Below are 20,255 nucleotides of genomic sequence, written 5' to 3'. Positions count from 1 at the left end.
GAGCCCGCTGCGTCTTGGCCGGGCCACGTTGGATACTAATACCGCGCCTCAGTCGATACTCAACCGCGTAATACCGTCATTAGTCTCGACCATCCCCTGTAACCCGACTCTCCCTTTCCCACCCGCCACCCTCGCGCCACCACCGTGCGAACTACCATTCTCGCTCCCGGCACCGCTCCCACTCCCCGCGCCTGTCCTGCCTGGTCCAACACCACCATTACTACTGTCCCCACCGACGCTCCCCGGCCGCGACATGGACGACCCCCCGCCGCTGCCTGTGCCGCCCCACGGCGCTGTGTCCCGTTGCAGGGGCGATTGCATGACGGGCGAGTTGTGCACGCTCATGCCCGGGCTGACGGCGCGGCGCTTGATGCTGACAGGATCGAGGTCGTCGTCGCGCCGGCGCTTGCTGTTGATGCGCCGCGTAATCTCGGCCGCGCTCGGCGGGCCGCCGGCGCTGGAGCCTTGGTTGTTGATGAGGCTGCCGATTTGGCTGGGAAGAACGGCCCCGGGAGTGCCGTTCCCGGAGCTGCTCGTTGTAGTCTGCGTACCGCCGCCGGGGAGAAAGAAGGGGTTGTTGCTCTGGCCGGCGGCCGCCCCGCCGCCGTTAGAACTGGCCGAGGGAGAGCCCATGCTCACGTCTTCCAGGGACATGCCGGACGAGGAGGCGCGGGCGGGGCCGAAGGGTGGCGGTGGAGGCGTGACGCGCGATGCGGCCCCTGTGCTGCTCGTCTCCGAGAAGGTATCCCAGAATACCTTGCCCTTCGAGTTTTTCATGGCTTGCTGCTTGAAGGTCCCCGTTAGCCCCAACGCGCTGACACTAGGGTCGTCCATCATCATATCGTCGGTAATGTCTTCCAGACTGTCATGCGTCCCTAGGTTAGGGCTCGACAGTGCCGTCGACGCTACCGATTGGGGAGGTGGATGTCGTGGTTCAAGGTCCATGTCGCTTTCCCGCACCTGGCGGACCACCTCGGCTTCGCGGCGGAACTCAGCTTCGATGGGCGCATTCTCTTCAGCCAGTGCGGCGCGGATACGAGCAAATCCCTTTGTTTTGGGCTGCGGTGAGATGAGTATCCTCCGTGTTCCGAAGCGAAAGGGGGCGGACATACCAGTAAATTCCCCCGCCGTGTGACAGCGCGCCGAACGACGCTGGGTCGAAGCGGACTATCAAGGCCTTCTTGCTGCCTGCTGTGGCTGTCGTCGCTCTCGTTGCCTGATATGTGAAGCTGGTTCGCAGCCCAGCTGATACTCTCGCGTCTTGCGTGGGGCGACATATCGTTTGGCCCGGTGAGGTTGCTGGGCGGCGATCTCGACATGATTCCCGGCGCAGCAGGGGAGTGGAAACCGAGTCCCAGTTGTCTCCGCGCGTTCCTTCTATGCGGTTTACGTTGGCGTTGCCGCTGCTGGAAGCTGAGGAGGCTGTTGACGGCGGGAGACCCAGATGGCCATGGTGCGCCCATCGCGGCAGTACCTCCTGACATAGCCGTCTTCGGCACCTGTGGGGTGGTGACATATGCGTCGTCCATATCCTCGTCCATGTAGTCATCGTCGTCTGAGCTGGATGAGAGATCCGAAATCGCATGGCTGGTGCTCCCCACTGAGCTCGATATCTGCATACGCTCCTGGTTGCCCATCATAGACCAGAGCGACGTGGACGTCTGCTCGGCCGGTCCGTATTCGGCAGCGCGGCGGCCGGGGATGTTCATTGCCCGGGAGCCAATGGTGGGAGAAGCGTCGGGCGACGCCTGGTCGGCGAGGGTGGAGTGGTGCAAGCTAGTCGCGGCGCGCGAGAAATCCAAGCCCCGCGAGCGGCGCGGCAGGATGTTCGTTGGTGACGCATAGATATGCTCGAGTTTCGGGGACGGAGGTGCAGGCCGTACGTGGCTGGGCTGAGCAGGCGATGCGGAGTCGTCACGAGCCAGCTGCAAGGAGAGGCCTCGGCCAGGAAACTCCACGCGGATTGGGGTTGATGGGAGCAGAAATGTGTGCTCGTGGTCCTTATCTCGGATGACAATGTCGTCCTTTGACTGGGAGCGCGCCGCCTTGGCAATGTGCGGAGAGGGCGATAGTCTCGGTGTGCCTCCTCCGTCCGAGTGCGAGCGTGTTCTGGTAGCTGGCGATCGGATGCCTCGACTCGGTGACCAAGGCCGCTTGTTGTGGTTGCAACCGGCCACTGCTGGTTCCGAGTCTCCTTCCACGTCCGACATACGCGACAGGTCCATGCGGGCGGAGGGCGGTCGACGAGGCACGGCTGCCGGTCCCTCATCCAATGTTGCGCGCGTCTTTGTTCGCGAATATGTGACCAACAGGGGAAAAGCACGCGCCGTGTCGGCAAGTTAAGCTTTTTCTGTGCCTGATTAGTCCATGAGATCCCGAGTCGAGCAAGATTCAGCTCACACATGGCCTGAGAGCCTGGATGTGTGAAGTGGAAATCAAATGCGGATGGAATTGTCGGCGTCTGGACCAATGCTGAAGCTTGACACTTGCCCATGTTCAAGTCCCACAGCCCCCACTACAGTTTGATGCACATTGTCTGTTTATCAACCGTCTTATACCAAGTGTATTTGTACTATACAGTCCAACCCCTGAATGTTCGTTAGCGCCTGACTTGAAGACCAGGGTCTACCCAAACTCTCTATCTCAACGTCAAAACGGCCATCTTCTCTACGGAAAAAACGTGCCGATGAACTCAGCCTTTTAGGTTATTGCAAGATGCTCTATTTTTTTGCGTTGAATCAGCTTTCCTCGTAGTTTAGGAGTGTTGCTTCGGAGTTGAGAGCAGGACCCCTGTCGCAGGTTCCGCGCTAACAATCATTCAAGGGCTGTTCTGTACATGGCTGAAAATCACCCTATGTACGGCGTACGGAGTAACGTCTCCCTCCCTGCGCAACTCCGGACTAGGTAAACATAAATTATAATCATATATCAGTACTCCTATTGAAGAACACATTCAGCAACTAGATCAATGGCTTACTTGAAGTTTCTCAGTCGAGATCCGTTAGACCCATTTCACGCTTATCCCACTCAAACGTATTACGATGTGTTGTATATATGGCGCGCAAGTTACCGCGTACCGCCCGGAGACTCAAAAAGACGATCGCTTCAGCAAGCGATGGATGATGCTCCTGAAGATGACAAGGCTCACACTACCAGGTACCTACCTAAGTAGATACTCAAAGCTCACAGAGAAATGCCTCGGAGCTTTATGTTACCTGAATCAGGGCATCCTTCTTACCATTCGGATGATGATCAAAGACAGATAAGACCCTCAAAGGCTGCCACTTACACTTATATGCAGGCTGTCTTTCCCCTTCCGATCAGAGCTCACCAGATTGTTATGGCAGAATAGAACTTGCAGAAGAGACAGAAAGTGGGATAATGAGCGGGAATATACTATGTAAGGTGTCGAATCTCAGCTGCCAAGTGCCTTGGGAGAAGAGTGTTAGAACTTAGAATCTCTGTCAACGGGACTCCCTACAGCCTGACCAGGCTGACATCGAGAATGCCCTCGGACCTGCCCAACTCTTTAAGTACAGCGTCGGTAACATCCCCAGCGACACCTAGGATCATGAGTGCTTCCTTCGCAACACTGCCGGCCTCTGTCCCGACAGGGCCGTCCAGGACGTGGGCCAAAGCTGGGCCGGCGTCGGTCTCCAAGGCAGCGACTTGCATGAAATTGATGTTGACGCCGTGCTTGCCCAGCACCATGCCGACATTGCCGATCTTGCCGGGCTCGTCGTAGTTGTGCAGCACCAACAGGGTGCCCTCGGGCTGGAAGTTCGCCGTGAAGCGGTCCAGCTTCGAAATAAACACGGCACTGCCACTGACATATCCCTCGATGACCTGCTCGTCGGACTCGGTGCTCAGGCTGCGCAGGGTGACGGCGCTTGCGTACGTCGGCACCGCACCGCCGGCGCGGACATGCTTCTCGTCGATGGCGAGGCCGCGCTCCTTGGCGATGAGCGCGGCGTTGACGATGTTGACGTCGCGTCCGCCGAGGCTGCTGATGGAGCTCACCAGGCCCTTGACCAGCGCCGCAAACAGCGGGCGGGTGTTGCTCACGCCGGCCAGTTCGCCATGGTACACGAGCTCAAAGCGCCGTGCACCGACTCGCTTACTGTGTCGCCCGCCAAAGTGCTGGGTGTAGAGACTGCCCATGCGCTCGATGCTGTGGTAAAGGTCGGGGAGTCAGCAGGGGGGAATGTGCGAAAAAAAAAAAAAATAAACTCGAAATGTGCAAGAAGCAGGAAGATGAAGAATGAGAGGAAAATGAAAAAAGAATACAAAAATACAAAAATGGAGGAATATAAAGATATACGCACAGTCTCACAAACGGCTGCAACCGACGGTACTCCTCAGGCAGAATCAGCGGCGCATTGACAGCCGCCGTGGGCAGGCCGCCCCTGAGGATCTCCACCACCTGAGTGCACACGTCCATCGAGACATTCTCCTGGGCCTCGACCGTGCTCGCCCCGAGATGCGGCGTGCTGAGGACCTTCGGGTGGGCGGCCAGTCTCGCAGCCACGGACCGCTCGGCGGGCGGCTCCGACGTGAACACATCCAGTGCGGCCCCGGCAATCCAGCCCTCGTCCAGCGCCTTCAGCAGCGCCTCCTCGTTGTACACGCCGCCCCTCGCCACATTCAACACCCGCGCCGAGCGCTTCATCCTGCGCAGCTCCTTCTCGCCCACCAAATTGGCCGTGCTCGCCAACAGCGGCGTGTGCACCGTCAGGAAATCCACCTCGGCCACCAGCTCGTCCAGACTCGCCCGCAAGTCCACCCCGTTCTGCGTCGCCACCTCGGCCGACGCATACGGATCATACACCCGCACCTCCATCCCCAACCCCTTCGCCATCCGCGCCACTTGCATGCCCACCTTGCCAAACCCCACAATCCCGAGCGTCTTCCTGCCGACCTCTACGCCAACGAGCTTCGCCCTCTCCCACTTGCCGGCCTTCATCCCGGCGTCCGCCCGCCCGACATTCCTCGCCACGGCCAGCAGCAGCGCGACGGTGTGCTCGGCCGCCGCCAGGATGTTGCCGCTGGGCGAGTTGACCACGATCACGCCCTGCCGCGTGGCCGCGTCGACGTCGATGTTGTCGACGCCCACCCCGGCGCGCGCGACCACGCGCAGCTTGGCGCCCGCCGCGAGCACGTCGGCGCTGACCTTGGTCTCGGACCGCACGATCAGCCCGTGATAGGCGGGGATCCGGGAGAGGAGGTCCGAGGGGCTGAAGGGGGCAGGCGGCGTGTCGACCTGGTAGCCTGTGCAGCGGAGCAGGGCGAGGCCTTCCGGCGAGAGCTTCTCGGGCACGAGGATGCGCGGGGCGGAGGGCTGGGTGGTGGTGCTGGTGGTGGTTGGGGAGGCAAGGAGAGCTGCTGGGGCCATTGTTTGTTCTTTTTTGTAGTATCGAGAGAATGAATGGGGAGTTGGGTTGGTTCAGGAGGTTTCACGGACGTGGTGCTGGGCTTGAGTCAGGGAGGGATTGCCAGTAGTTGGACATCGGGGTGAAGGGGTTCGAAGAGGGTGAGAGAGGATGTCCCCAGTTATAAGCTCTGAAAGTTAGCTCACTGTTCCTTTCTCCTCCCGACTGACCGTCTCACTTGAATAAGCTCGTCTCCTGGACGTAACCTAGAATCCAGCGCACGGCAGCCGCGAGCAACCAAATTGGTCGTGGCATGCTCATACACAGTATCTGCAGATGGGCGACATGCCTGGTCGGTGCTGCCGGGACGGGGGACCCGGAAAGGGCCCCGGATGCGGGGTGCGGTGCTGTTCTTTGATGTGGCCAAGGTCGAGTAAGTAGGTAACAGGAGACAGGATGAACACAAAGGAAAGGGCCAGGGGTTCTCCCCGGACCGCCACCTCGATAGCCATTGTCGTGCCGTCTCCTCGTCCACTCCACACTCCATTATCCACGAGCATCTGTCATCGCTTCTCACGCGGACTGGCCAACCAAAAGAGCATGCAGTGGTGGACCTATGCGGAAGCTCTATTCAAAAAGCTAGGCCTGCAGACGAAACGTGCTCTTCCACGCCCGACCCCTCATTCCCCCACGTTTGGCTAATGCGGGCATCTGCAGTCGCCGTGAAACGGGCAATGGGCGAGCTCGACCTGTCATCTCAATGCCGTCTGCAGAAACTACTAGTGCAAATCAAGCCGTGGGGTATGGAACTCTTGACTGGTTACCTTGGATCGGTGAAACTGGGTAGACTCCATCACGCGCCCTCGTTTTGCCAACCACCGCTGCCGCTCGCGGGGAAGTACATATGTACTGCACATACAAAGCGTGTAGATAAGTGGTAGGCACTCAGAAGTTTGCCTTGCCCGTGAAACGCTCGTTCTGGACAATCTCAACCCAGTACCCGTCCGGGTCCAGGACGAAGGCGACGTTCTTCATGCGGCCGTCTGTCAGCCTCTTCTTCCAGTTGACGTTGAGCGCCTCGAGGCGGGCACATGCGGCCTCGAGGTTGTCGACCGAGATGCCTGAGACCGAGTTAGCCAGCAGACTCTTCTTAAACCAAGCTCTTAACGAGGCGCCGTTGCCGCGCGGCCACCCACAGATATGGCCAAAGCCCTGCGGCTCCTTATTGCCATCGTGATAGCTGAAGTTCTCGTCTTTCTCGGTTCCGTAGTTCCAGGTGAGTTCGAGCAGACCCTCGCGATCAGCCGTGCCCTGGCCCTCTCCTGGCACGCCCTTCTCGCCGGGATACCCCAGGAAGTAGAGGTTAAACCCGGCCGCCGCGCTCTCATGCTTCCGGAACAGCGACATGCCCAGCACCTCCTGGTAGAACTTGAGAGACTTCTCGGCGTCCTTGACCCTCAACATGGTGTGGTTCTGTCAGAACACCTTCGTCAGCAACCCCACCCAGTCCTGGCACACATTCGAGGCAACGAGAAGACAGGGAAAGGGCTAAAGCAGGCCCACCATCCGGTACGTCTGGACATCCGTCTCCTTGACGTTCTCCGTCTCCTCCAGCGGCTTCTGCCCAATGATCTCAACCCAGTACCCATCCGGGTCGAGCGCAAACGCAATGTGGTGCATGCGCCCATCCGTCAGCTTCTTCTGGAACCTGTAGCCGGCCTCCTCGATGCGCTGGCAGGCGGCCTGGATGTTGTCGACGCTGATGCACGTGTGGCCAAAGCCGCGGTGGGGCTCGACGTTGCCGTTGTTGACCTTGTACTCCGGGTCGTTCTCGGTGCCGTAGTTGTGCGTCAGCTCGATGAGGCCCTCGCGGTCCCACACGTTGTTGCCGCCCGACGCCGCCTTGGCCGAGTCGTAGCCCAGGAAGTACAGGTCGAACTTGGCCTCGGGGAACTCGAGCTTCTTGACCACCGACATGCCCAGGAAGGAGTAGAACTTGACTTGGTCCAGTGTGAGCCACGCGTTTGTCCGCTGCTTGTTGTGAGATGGATGAACACGCACCGGACTCCTTGGGGTCCTTGACTCGGAGCCTGTGCGTCTACCGTTTAGTGACTGTTGGCTAAAGTAGTCATGGTGACCAAACTAATGTGCCGGTTTTCACTCACATGGAGTGGTTGAACTTGTAGTTCTTAGTATCCGTCGTTGACGACATGGCTGCGAATGTCCTCGATGTCACTTAAGTTGCTAGTCAGTATAAGGGGCTGAAAACTACCCGGCGACACGATCTATCTCAAAAACGAACATTGAGAGACTTACAAGATTTGATATAAAAAGACGGTATTGTCTGAAGAGAAGGGAAGAGTAATCTCAGCCTCTGCGATGCCCGAAGTGACCAGCTCATGTGGCGCTTTGTAATTCGGAGAATGTTTTGCTGCTAAAGTGGGGGGATGAAGCTATCCCAGATAACAAAGCACGGCAGTCAGACAAGACGCAATGCGCTCGTATTAACAATACAAACCATACACTCTGTGAACATCGGATTATTAGTTAGGCCTTGCACTGTCGATAGCCTTTGCATCCACCGTATTGAGTGTAATCATACGTCCAAGATCACTAATCGGGTTTCACTGCCGACACCAATGAGTATTTTTTTATTCAACTTGCGTACTAGGTAGCGAGCCAGGGGTTGAAACTTTGTCAAAGATGACGCTTGTGGCGTCAGTACTGAAAGATACGGCGCTACGGAGTATTTCCGAAGATACTACTGTGTTGGTAGAGGTAAATTCAACCGCGGGGTAGCTCGGAGCTTGGGCCCGCGTAACTTTTTGTGCTGCTCGCACTGACGTCAACAACCCAAGCTGAGTGCTAGCTCCGAGTCGCCGAGTAATGTCCGGAATCGCGGTATGTCTCTTTTCATGCTGGTATAATAAGCCCGACTGATTTTTAAAACACCTCTTGACAAGGGTCTATTATACCATATTATAGAAGAGCGTCAGCAAGCTGAGCTAGTGCATTGTTGATCGATTTGGAAACTAAGCTCTTTGAAGCTTTGATAGGTACACTACTGATTCCCTACAAGCGCAAGACTTATTAAGCTCGACCTTGACGCCCCATGATGATAACCCTGATGTGCACTAGCCCAGTCCTAAACATCCCAGATAACGACGATGCTACATACTGATACAAGCAACGCTGTCTCCTCTTACACTGATTCGACAACAGCCTGAGCGACCAGGTCCAGCCAGTCCACCTATGCCCTGCCGCCCTTGCGCTTCTTCCGCCTGTTGTTCTTCTTCTTGCCCGCACCGCTACCTGTATTTGAGGAATCATCCTGAGATCCTTGGGATGCGCCCTTGGCCACAGCTTCGGCATACGACCCCACCTCTTCGCCCCTGGACGAACTTGAAAAAGGCGACACGAAGACATCCTCATCCTCGTTCTCCTCTTGCTCCTCAACCGCTGACTGCCGAGAAACTTGCCCATTACTTTTCCCTTGCTGCGGCTCCTCCTCGTCGGTAGAACTGGCCATTTCGAGCACCACCTTCCGCACACCCCGTGACTCGACGATGTTCTCGGTTATGCTCCCGGAACGGACATACGGCCGCTTCGGGACGAGGGTGTTTTCTGTTGGTGTGCTGCTAGCGCTCCCACCACTTGAGTTTGTACTTGATTGTTGCTGTAGGTGCTGTCCTGGTTGCTGGCTGCTAGTAGCACCCCCCGTGGCTGTTTCATTTAATTTCCGGTTACCATCGTTTGATGTTTGGGTTGACTTGTCGGCCTGCTCCCCCGATTCGAGGATCAAGATCGGTACGTCGTTCGCGCGCGGCGATAAGTGCAGAGGCATGGCGGGACCGACGGAACCGTAATTTTGCTGCCCCAACGCCTGGATACCGTCCTTCCCGGACAATTCCGGCCTCAACAGTCTGGTGGTCTCATCCCCTTCTTCCATGGCGGCTTCCTCACTAGCTCGTTCAGCACTCGCTCCGGAACGCGGCTGAGTCAAATGTGCGCCACTGCCCGGTTTGATTTTAACAGTGGTTGACCGAGTCTTGTTGGGGTTCGTCGCCGGGTTCGAAGGCCCAAGATGCTTCAAATGCTGTTTGATGTCCTCCAGGTTTGCGCGCACAGGGACAGTTGCTTTGATCATCTGGCCGTCCAAGCCAGCCGAACTCCTCCGCAGCATCAGCGTCGCTGTCTTAGGACTGCTGGACAACATGGGTGAGCCATAGCCCGTCGCACTGGGAGTTTGAACTGCTTGGTGCAAATCCTCGAGTATACTCTCGCTCTCCGATCTCCCGATAGTACCGTGATCGTTGACCTTCCGACTCGGGTCGTCTGATTGTCTGCGTTGGACTCTTGCTTTGGGAGCCGGAGTGAGCCGCCGAATGGCTTTGTGGACATCAATGTAGACATCCGACTCATCGATGATTTCCCTATTGTCGAGTTAGCAACTGGGTATTTCTCCACAGACAATGACGGATATTTAGAACTTACTCCCCTATCAACTCTTCAATCACATCCTCCAGGGTTACAACACCGAGCGCACCATGGTCCTCTCCTGGATATTCAGAAACCAGCACCATGTGAGATTTGCCCTCCTGGAAAAAGTTGACGATATCCAGGCAACTCGTCTCTGGACGAGTCTCTGGAAGCGTGGCCAACGGAAAATCGCGGACGAGCTTGCAATCCTCGGGGTCATAGGTAATGAGAATTTTAACCAGAAGCATGCCCACGAAATTTGTCGGATTCCCAGTTTCATGGATCGGAATGCGCGAATAGCCTGCGGACAGAATCATGGCCATAGTCTCTTCATCCAAGACCGTATCCTCTGACATGACGAAGACGTCGTCCATCGGTGTCATCACATCGGCGACCGACTTGTCCTTCAAGTCTAGGACCGCACTGATGATGGTGACTTCGTCTTGTGTCAGGCGCTGAGACACTTCGCCGAGGCTCTTATGCAGTGTCACAAGAGTCTTCAGCCCGCTCTTCTTGTAGACTGTGCCGTGGTCCTCTCCCAGTAGCCAGTCGAGGAGCTTCGCTGTCGGCCAGGCAATGGGCGCCAGCAAATACATCATGGCAAGGACGGGCTTTGACATGTAGCCACCAATTTGAAGGCCGTATCGAACGCAGACGGACTGGGGTAGAACTTCGCCGAAGATCACTGGGTTCTCAGTGTGTTAAATCAATGTTGGGCGTCTGATAGAGACGGGATAGCACAAACCGATCAAAAAGGTGGAGCCAACGACGGCAGCGACACCGCCACCAAGACAGCGGTCTAGGACCACTGGGAGTGTCTCATTTACGATGACATTGGCCAAGAGTAGTGTGACCAAAACCCAGTGTTTACCCTTGTTGAGAAGATCGTGGACTCGTTTCGCGTTCCTTTGTTGCGGCTCGCTCGGGTCTCGGGCCATGACCTGGAGATATATGCCATCCTGTCCCATCAGTCTGACTCGGGTTAGCCCGCCGGATAGAGTTCAATCGCAATCAGGACGCCTTACGCAATAGTCAAGCCGGCAAACGCACCACCCAGAAGCACGAGAACCCCCGAGGCCACATAGAGAACCCAGAGGCTCGCGCCTTCGGCCTCAGGTTCATCACCGCTGTTGTGGGATCGAGCAGCCAGCGGTGCGGCGTAGGCCGTCGACAGGGTTACGGAGAGGATACGGGCGAGCGCAACGGCAACCGGTCGCACAGAAACGAGGCCATTGGGTTGTTGCGGTATACCGCGTGCGTGTGGCAGTGGCCTGACTACCGCTGTCGTCATCGCCGTTGGTATCTGAGACAAGCGCGACGCGAGGCAGAGGGTTCTTGTTAAAGCGGGGTGATGAGTTTGTGAATTGCCAACAAATTAGCACATCGCACCGGTGAGCATTGACGGCGGTTTGCTACGAGTCCGGTGGTTCGATAGGACCAACGCAGCGGTAAGGTGATCGTCGAAGACGATTGCTTATGCAGGTTGCGCCTGTCCTGTTTGTTGGAGGCGTTGCATCAAGTCAAGCGGGAGTGGAACCCTTAAAGGCCCAGGTGGGGCATTTAATTCTAAGTAGGCCTGGTAAGCTCAAAGCCCCAAATCCTCAGATTTCCCAGTGCTTGATGACGCCATTTCGAATTTGGGGCCGTGTACACAGGATGGACCTTAGGTACCAGGTACCTTAGGTATCCTTCAAGTTACCTTATTAGTGAATGGCTCCGGGCTTCGACGCCCCAGAACGCAATTCTGCCCCTATCTATATTCGCTTGGAGCTACTCTGTGATTCTCCCCACTGTGATTGAGTATGAGTGGGTTCCATTCATCAATGACGGGAGCTTTGCGGTGGCTTGTGTTCGCTACCTAAAGTCGATCGCCTAGGTCAAGTTAACTAGCGTGGTCCCGCGCAGACAATACCTATAGTCGCCCGGCCAACCGATCACCCCTCAACTTTGTGCAGGGTAACTACTAGTACTAGTAGTGTACATAGATGTGCATCGCGTCTAAGTTCCACTTTCCGGTTCAAGGCGACGCGATCATGGTTACTACGCGGCGGGGTAGCCGTCCAGCGGACGACGATAGCAGTTCTGGAGATGACAGTGACATACCTGCTCACCCTGTCGGTCGCCGCGGACCTGCCGCCCCAACATCTGCAACACTTAGACCCCCGATTGAGGCTGCGGGCAGTTCGAATCGTGCCAAAGGAAAGCGAAAGGCTACCGTGCCCGATACACCACAAAAGCGTCCAAGACATACTTCCGACATTGTCAAAGAATCGATCGAAGTCCAACTGGAGGATGACAACGTCGATGCCGTGATCAACGTTACCGACGCCCGACATAGGCGCATCGAGATACCCCTTCCTACTCGCAAGGGACTTTGGGGAGAGGAGGGCAAGAGGAGAAACAATCCTTCTATTGCGGCAATGGCGCCTTCGGAACCTTCGATTGTCGGCGTTCGCGCCCCTCGCCCTCGCGCTAAGCGTATCAACCGACAAACGAAGAGCGTAGAAGTCGTTGATGAGCTTCTCACCTCCCAGGTATCTAGGAGAAAAGCAGGGAAACCGTTGTTGGAAGCTATGGCGGAGACACCTCGGCATGGACGGCTCCTTCCACCAGCGCAGTATGAAAGTCAAGGTGCCGGTAAGGAAGATGACGAACTCCCGGGGAGCCCGGAACTTCAATCTTCGGCCGTGAAACTCTCACCGAGGAGACGTGCTAGTGGAATGGACGATACTCTCGTAGGTGAAGAGGCGCAGGTCCGCCGTTACAATCCGAAAACCCGCCCGTCGGCACCGAAACCCGCACCGAGGAGACTTGTTAGGGGAATGGACAATGCTCTAGTAGATGAAGAAGCGGCGTCTCGCCGTCACAATCCGAAACGCGGCGCCTTGGCACCGAAACGACGACCGAAGAAACCTATGGTGGACATCTACGAGGTGCCGGACGATGAAGAAGAGTTGGAGCCCGGGAGACTCAGCCCGGAACTCCAGTTCTCAGCACCGGAACACCTATCACGGAGGGCTGCCGCCGACCTCCATAATGTACCGCGAGATGATGATTCTCAGCAGCTACCGAAACCTGCGAACACCCGACGGCCGAGTATTGCCGTCGAAGAAGCAGTTGCATTTGCAGGATCGGAGGAGCCAGAAGAGCTAGATGGTTTCGGGGACCAAGAGGACATGGCAGAAGTGGGAGAGAGGGATGAGTTGGACATGGATTCGGGCTCCGTGGACGAGATCCAAGGGAGCGTCGGCGTGAATATCGTGATACGTCGGTTTACGGCAAAGCGGCACGCCATACGCACAATGCGCATACGCAGCTACCACATCAACAACATGTTGCGGATCATGGGTGCAAGCGGCTGGACACGCGCAGGCAGGAGGTGGGGGGTCGAGCTGATCCAAGCCAACTTGTTCAACTTCGACTATGTATCACCGGCTCTCACGAGACTTGCAAAAAACATTTTCAATGCGCTCGGCCTCCTGAAGGATCTTCTAGATGACATTCCTAATGCACTTGATCTAGCGAACCAATCTCAATTCCTCGAGGGGCAAGAGCAGGCAGTGAACGAGGCTATGAGGAGGGTCGACGGGGTAGTGAGCAAGATCAAGTCCCTAAAAGCACCCCCTGCTCTCAACCCAGAACGCCGACGCCAAAACCTCGCCAGATTCAACCAGGCGGTGACGAAGGGTCTCTGCTCCTACGTCATCCCCATGTTCGTTCTGCTCCTACAGAGCTGCTTTGCCGTCGGAATCGAGCAACCCGACGCCGAGGCCGATACGCCGCTCCCAGAGGAGGGTGTCTTCACCGGAGTCACGGCGCAACTCATGCTCTGGGTTTCGAAGTGGCTATTACGTCTCTATAGATCCTTGGCACGGCAATTCAAAGGCCCAGAAGCTGAGGAAGGCCAGGGCCCCGGTGATGCGGCACAGAACCGCGAGAGCTTCGGCGTCATGCTCAGGAAGTGGGACGAGCATTTGAGGCACGCCGTGGCCGCCTACAACGAGCAAATCGACAGGGAAAGAGACATATGTGAGAAGAAGAGACGGGACGAGGAAGCCGCGGAGGCCAAGAGAAAGAAAGAAGAGGAAGAGCTTGCGCGCGTGAGGGAGAACGAAGAGGTATGGAAGCGCTCGTTGCTCGATGCCGCAGGCCAGCCTCGCCCTCTTGCCGAGGCGTGGCACAAGACTACACAGCACTGGCCTGCTTCTCAGACAGGCGACAATTCCTCCACTCCCAAACCTAGGCCACAATCACATACCCTGTCGCGGCTACGACCGTCGAGTTCCGCGATCTCATCGGGAGGGCAAGCCGCACCGCAAGCCGCGCCGCAAGCCAGGGCAAACGCTGGGCGCATGTACCCCCCTTGGCCTGAGGACGAAACGACGTGGTTCCTGGGGGAGTTGAAACAACCGAGGAAGCCTAGGGACTTTCTAGAGATATGTGCCCAGGTTCTTGAACGTCCGCTCTGGGAGGTGCGGGAGGAGAAGGAGCGACTGAAAAGGTTGGGACGGTATCGGTCGCCGGTTCGATAAGGTTTCCGATCTGTTTGGTTCCGTTGCTGTGGGAGCTGGGGATCTTTTTTGTATGGTGCCGGTTCGATGTTGGGTATCGGCCTCTCGGTAAGGGAACGGTTCACCTTGCGTCCGTACAATAGTGGTCAACCTGGATTGGGACTCGTTTTTCAATGTTTTCCTTGCTCTTCATACCGTATCTTGGATGATGCCGTTTCATGAAGTTTCGAACCTCTTACCAACAACGGTCACCCTGGGAGAATTACACGTGTACTTTTCCTTGGCACCTACCCAAGGCAATTAACCCAACAAAGCCGTGCAGCTTCCGGTTTGAGATGGAAGCATCCTGGGATCAGCAGCTTCTATGATCCTGTCACAGCGAACCTACGCTAAATAAGTCGTTCTGTTAATTGCTTACATTGGAGAACTGCCCCTCGTGCATTGCAACCTTGCGGCACGGAGCACACCCCGCAGTCTGCGCCGAGTGCCAGCGAATAACAAAAGCAATATGCAATGTGAAGCGCTCAAGTGCAACTGTCATTTGAATGCTGATAGCGAATCGATGTTAGGCCGCCCCAGCCATCTAGCGCACTGCAACGCGATGCGATGGGTTGTCAACTGTTGTGACTGGCTGCAAGATGAGACGAGCCCGAGCAGAGAAAGGGACCGGCATAACAACCCCTGTTGACAAACCCCCACCAGCCTCCAGGCGTTTATTGAGTAACATCCACACCCTCCCTGGCCAACTGACCACACTAGTCCCGCGCTTTGCCAATCTTGGGGACGGGAGCTCCCAGCAAAAGGGACGGCGGGTTCGGCTCCTCTTTTTCTCGTCTCTTCTCTTCTCGGCAAATTGAGCTGAACCTCTCCTTGCCCACGTCGCAAGGGGTCTTCGTGAAACGAGGTTCTTGGTGATTTTTCTCTCGACAACGTTCCGTGTCCTCTGTGGCTTTCGAGTACGGTACCGGCCCGGTCGAAGCTTCCTGCGGTGCGCTCTCGGCAGGTGCAGGATTCGAATTGCGCGGTGTGCGGTCGGAGAATAGGGGTACAGACAGACAGACAGGTGGGTTGCAGCTCGCTCTGGACAGCTTCAAGAAGCTGCAGGCTGTCTCCTTAGATCTCAACAATGGATCTCATGTCCTGGACTTTAGAGAAGCAGCGGCATTACTGCCTCAATATTGCTTGTCGAATACGGAGGATTTCGCGACAGTTCATGCTCAGGATGTTGGCTGACCTTATCCCAGCCCAACGCAGTCCTGCTGCGCTGCCGGATTGCACCAGTCGCACTCCAAGCTGACGAGGTTCAACGTCTCCGACCATGTCCGACGTCGACAGTTTCGAGGTTGTCCAGCACGCGGATGCTCCTGCGGCCGCGCCTCCCGCGCAGGAGCCCGCAGCTGCGCCAACGCCTGCCTCGCCGGATGGTGCTGCGGAGAAGAAGGAGACGACAGCCACTGCTGCCCCGAAGCGCACAGCGGCCCCTGGCACCGCAGCCGCTCGTCGGCCAGGCACGACTGGTACAGGCTCGACCAAGTCGACTACTAGCTCCTCTACCACCAGTTCAACAACACGGACGAGCACTGCCGGAGGTTTAAGCAAGCCCCCGACTCGGCCTAGCGTTGCAACGACCGGCGCAAAGCGGCCTTCCACTGCTGCATCGACCATCTCCCATCGCTCTCAGCCCTCTCAGTCCGAGGACGAGAAGAAGAAGCGGACCTCAATCTCCGGCACAACTGGGGCAGCCCGCCGGACATCGACCGCGGTCAGCGGCGCTGCCAACTCGCCGAGCAAGCCACGAACCAGCAGCACGACCGCTTCCACTACTGCTGCGGCGAGACGGCCCCCGACGGCCACCGCTACTGCGCCGTCGAGGACCTCAGCGACCACCACGAAGTCGTCGAGCGCTACCGCGTCGTCTCCCACGACAACGGCTCGTACCGCTACCAAACCCGCTGGTGCTGAGACGAAGAAGCGGCTCTCCTCAGTGTCGAGCACCACCATCGGCGGTGCGGCTCGTCATGCGCCCCGCGCCTCCCTCGCATCCAATGCATCGTCCGGGATCACGGTGGCCGCGGCCGAGTCCGCCAAGGAGGTCGAGGATCTCAAGGCCAGGCTCGCATCGAGCGAGTCTGAGATTGCAGAGCTGAAGGCGCAAATCATTACCTCTCAGGAGAAGATCTCGGAGCTCACTGAGAAGACCAGTGCCGCCGAGGGCGATCAGCAAGTCTCCGAAGGCGCCATCACCAAGGAAGTCCTCGAGAGCTTAAAGGGGGAGCACGCTGCTGAACTTGAGGCCCTGAATAAGCAGGTTGCGGAAAAACAGGAGATGCTGGCCGCTGCTGAGGACGAGCTCGACAAGGTGAAGAGTGAGCTTACCGATGCTACTAGCGCAAAGGAAGCTGTGGAAGCCGAGCTCGCCGGGCTTAAGATATCGTTGGAGAGCCTTCAGGCCGAACATGACGCTAAGCTAAACGAGGCCGAGGCGAGCGTGGCTAAAGCAGCAGAGGAGCATGCTGCCAAGCTCGAAGCCCTCCAGAACAGCCTGGTTGAGGAGCACCAGGCAGCCGTCAACGCTTTGAAGGCGAAGCATGCTGAGGAGCTGCAGGGCGGAAGCAGCGCCCTCGTTGCCAACCACGAGAAGGCCATGCAGGAGCTCAATGCCAGTCACGAAAACGCCATCGCCGAACTGCAGAAGAAGATCGACGAGTTGACCTCGGCCCAGGCTGCCCTCGAGGCTGCCCACGAGGCGAAGCTTGCTGCTGCGACTGCGGGTGGCTCGGCACAGCTTAGTGCACTGGAGGCCGAAATCGCCGAGCTCAAGGCCAAGCTTGATGCTGCAGAGAAGAGGGCTGAGGCTGCCAAGTCCGAGTTTGAGGCGAAGACTGCTTCCTTGATTGCCCTTGAGGCTAGGGTTGCTGAGGTCGAGGCCGAGCTCTCTGCGGCGAAGGAGGAGGCTGCCAAGGCCACCAGCACACACGCCGATCTTCAGAAGCTCATCGACAGTCTCACCGAGGAGAACAAGTTAAAGGAAGACACCATCGCGAAGTTGAAGGAGGAGAACGCAGCGGCGGCCGATCACCACCAGAAGCAGCTCCAGCAGGTCAGCCAGGACTACGAGAACGAAATTGAGAGTCTGCGGGGCGACGCCTTCTTCAAGCGGAGATTTGAGGAGTTGGAGGTCAAGCATAATGAGCTCACCCAAGCTCATGAGGAGGCCGTTGCGAGCCATGCCAAGGCCTTGGAAGCCGCGAAGGCCGAATATGAGGCTGCTGTCAAGGCCCTGGAGGCAAAGGAGGCAGAGCACCAGCAGGCTCTGGATGCTTTGAGGGCGAGCCATGCCGAGGAACTGGAAGGGGCCAAGAGCGTGGCGAGGCAGGCACACGAAGCTAGCGCTGAGGAGATACAATCTCTGAAGGAGAGCCATGCCAGTCAGATTGACATCCTGAAGAGCGAGAGCGAGGCCAACCTGGCCAAGCAGCTGGAAGCGCTGAAGGCGGCCCACGATGAGGTTCTTGAGACTCTGAAGAAGGATGCCGAGTCGGAGAAGGAGCAGCTCCTCGCGAAGCATGCTGATGAACTCGCTGCTGCCAAAGCGGCCGGCGATGACAGCCATGGCGCGCTTCTGGAACAGATCAAACAGGAACTGGAGGCAAAACATGCGGATAAGCTGGCGAAGCTGACAGCACAGCTCGAGGCGGCCAGCAGTTTGAAGGCGGAACTCGAGGCCAAACACGCAGAGGAAGTCGCGAAGCTCACGGCAGATCTCGGATCAGCCAGCGGTCTCACGCAAGAGCTGGGAGCCAAGCACGCGGAGGAGATCGAGAGGCTGACGTCGCAACTCGAGGCGGCCATCACCCTCCAAGGCGAGCTCCAGGCGAAGCACGCAGCGGAAATATCAAGCCTAACGGCCCAGCTCGAGGCGGGCAAGACGCTCCAGCAGGAAGTCGAGGCCGCTCAGGCCAAGCTCGCCGAGGCGGAGGCCAACCATACTTCCGCCGTCGAGGCTCTGAAGCAGAGCCTCGAGAACACCCACACGGCCGAGGTTGAGAAGCTGATCTCGATGCACGCCGAGGCTCAAGAGGCTCTGAAGACGGAGGGCGCGACGAACATGAAGGCTCAGCTTGACGCGCTGCGGGCAGAACACGCCAGCCTAGTGGAGGAGCTGACCGCCAAGTACGAGTCGAACGCTAAGGCCGCGTCGGAGGAGCTGGCCAAGGCGCAAGCCGCCATGAGCGAGGCGAATGCGGCGCTCGAAGCTCTTAAGGTCGAGCATGCTACGGCACAGGATGAGCTTGACACTGTCCGGCAGCAGCTCGCGCAGGAGAAGATGGAGAAGTTCACAGCCCAGGCCGAGCTGGATGCGGCCAGAAACGCCAAGCGCGACACATCCGAGGTGGACGCTCTCAAGGAGCAACTTGCCGCCCTCACTGCGGCCCACGACAAGGAGGTTGCTGAACTAAAGGCCAGGCACGAGAAGGAACTCTCTAGCGCTGACGCGGTCACGAGCAAGGCTGCTACGGAACTGGAGACCACCAAGGCCGAGTTGGCGATGGCGCAGAAGGAGCTCGAGGCCCACAGGCTCGAGGCCGAGGCCAAGCAGAAGACGGCCGAGGCTGACTACAAGGACATGCACGACAGTATGACGCAGCTGGTGGAAGAGGCGCAGAGCAAGGCGGCTGAGACGCAGAGCAAACTTGCCGAGACGGAACAGCGGTTCAACGAGGCCGACCAGAAGATCGCGGAGCTCACGGCGCAGCTGAAGGTCAAGGATGCTGAGCTTGCTGAGGCTAGGGTACGTTGGGGCCCCCTTCCCCTTCCCGTGGTAGCCGATTACCGCTCTGCCGCTAACAACACCACATAGACCAGCGCTGGGGCGCCCAAGGGCCTGGCAGCCAGCCGGTTCGCCAACGCCGAAGACAATGAGAGTGCCACTGCCGACCAGACAACGGAAGGTGAGGCAGAGCCAGACCATTCCTCGGCAGCATTAGCTTCGGTGCGGACAACCCTAGCTTACCACGCAGCATATTTATAATACCCCCTCCCTTTCTGGATCCAAGACACACTGACACGTTACGTGGTTACAGCTAGCAAAAGTCGAGAAATCGATTAGCCAGCTCAAGGAGTTTGACGAGCAGCTAGGGAACCAGCACCATCAGATGCTCAAATCCATCACCGACTTCAAGAAGCCGGCGTGAGCGGCCAAGCTGTTCTCCCGGCGGCCGTGACAGATACACGAGAGCTGGGGAAAGGGGCTTTACCTTTTTTTCTGATTCATCTTCGCCATTTCACACCTTTTTGCAATATATGGTGGCCCGTTGTATCACATTACCTCCTGGCCACGGGCACCGAAATCGCTTTTTAATGGAATCCTGTTCATCTTTGCTTCACTGCCCTGATACCCTTATACCTCCCTTTGGTTGTTTCCCCCCCTTTTTCAGCCTGGGAGGAGCTCCACTCAGATCTGTTAGTCAGCGGGTGACGTTGATTTTGATTGTGTATCTGTCTGTTGCTTGTCGCCGAACTGTGGAATCGCCTGTTTTTCAATCCGAGTCTAGGATGTCGTGTGTGGTGTATGTATGCCCTCGGTCGGTGTGAAATAGGCGGGTCGCAGACTGTAATGGGAGAAGTTGGGGCATGTAAGGTGACTTCAGACTGCGTTTGTATGTGACTGTCAGCTACTAAAGCCTAGACGTCACTCCCCATTTTATGCCTACCTAAGGTATATGGCTATTTGTGGGATCCTGAATCACCTGTTCTCTTGTCTGCCTATTTTGTTACGGGAGACGGGGAAAGGAGTCAGTGGCAGTTTAAGTGTGAACACCGTGTGAATAACAGTACGGCCTGCCCGATGGCACGGTGACACTGAGTGTCGCACCTCTAGAGTTCAATTTCAGAA

General features: G+C 57.3%; 5 protein-coding genes across 5 annotated transcripts; 2 read left to right on the top strand and 3 right to left on the bottom strand.

Moving 5' to 3' along the window:
• Positions 1 to 48: 48 nt before the first annotated feature.
• Positions 49 to 5,392, bottom strand: B0T15DRAFT_486733 (D-isomer specific 2-hydroxyacid dehydrogenase; the record flags this gene model as incomplete). The annotated part of the gene is made up of 4 exons (XM_062866381.1): positions 49 to 1,059; positions 1,113 to 2,285; positions 3,490 to 4,171; positions 4,326 to 5,392. The coding sequence occupies 4 exons, from the start codon at positions 5,390 to 5,392 to the stop codon at positions 49 to 51; spliced, it is 3,933 nt and encodes a 1,310-aa protein (XP_062719032.1).
• An 800-nt stretch (positions 5,393 to 6,192) lies between these two features.
• On the bottom strand, positions 6,193 to 7,846 carry B0T15DRAFT_268530 (Glyoxalase/Bleomycin resistance protein/Dihydroxybiphenyl dioxygenase). The gene is made up of 6 exons (XM_062863434.1): positions 7,686 to 7,846; positions 7,535 to 7,594; positions 7,431 to 7,459; positions 6,933 to 7,369; positions 6,566 to 6,842; positions 6,193 to 6,490 (listed from the first exon to the last, which is right to left on the bottom strand). The coding sequence occupies exons 2-6, from the start codon at positions 7,579 to 7,581 to the stop codon at positions 6,315 to 6,317; spliced, it is 966 nt and encodes a 321-aa protein (XP_062719031.1). The 5' UTR covers positions 7,582 to 7,594; positions 7,686 to 7,846; the 3' UTR covers positions 6,193 to 6,314.
• Positions 7,847 to 8,323: 477 nt separating this feature from the next.
• B0T15DRAFT_438649 (uncharacterized protein) lies at positions 8,324 to 11,397 on the bottom strand. The gene is made up of 4 exons (XM_062865873.1): positions 10,874 to 11,397; positions 10,594 to 10,820; positions 9,864 to 10,533; positions 8,324 to 9,802 (listed from the first exon to the last, which is right to left on the bottom strand). Exons 1-4 carry the CDS (start codon positions 11,137 to 11,139, stop codon positions 8,620 to 8,622), a joined length of 2,346 nt encoding a protein of 781 aa, XP_062719030.1. The 5' UTR covers positions 11,140 to 11,397; the 3' UTR covers positions 8,324 to 8,619.
• Positions 11,398 to 11,472: 75 nt separating this feature from the next.
• On the top strand, positions 11,473 to 14,862 carry B0T15DRAFT_539630 (uncharacterized protein). Its single transcript, XM_062869744.1, has one exon. It carries the CDS (start codon positions 11,834 to 11,836, stop codon positions 14,378 to 14,380), a length of 2,547 nt encoding a protein of 848 aa, XP_062719029.1. The 5' UTR covers positions 11,473 to 11,833; the 3' UTR covers positions 14,381 to 14,862.
• Positions 14,863 to 15,677: 815 nt separating this feature from the next.
• On the top strand, positions 15,678 to 19,391 carry B0T15DRAFT_401351 (uncharacterized protein; the record flags this gene model as incomplete). Its single annotated transcript, XM_062865102.1, has 2 exons — positions 15,678 to 19,151; positions 19,221 to 19,391. The coding sequence occupies 2 exons, from the start codon at positions 15,678 to 15,680 to the stop codon at positions 19,389 to 19,391; spliced, it is 3,645 nt and encodes a 1,214-aa protein (XP_062719028.1).
• Positions 19,392 to 20,255: the final 864 nt, after the last annotated feature.

This window comes from Chaetomium strumarium (assembly GCF_033439665.1).
Source record: "Chaetomium strumarium strain CBS 333.67 chromosome Unknown B0T15scaffold_6, whole genome shotgun sequence".
Classification (NCBI taxonomy): Eukaryota; Fungi; Ascomycota; class Sordariomycetes; order Sordariales; family Chaetomiaceae; genus Chaetomium; species Chaetomium strumarium.
Note: the sequence above shows the minus strand (reverse complement) of the source record. Positions and strands in the feature narration are given on the sequence as shown.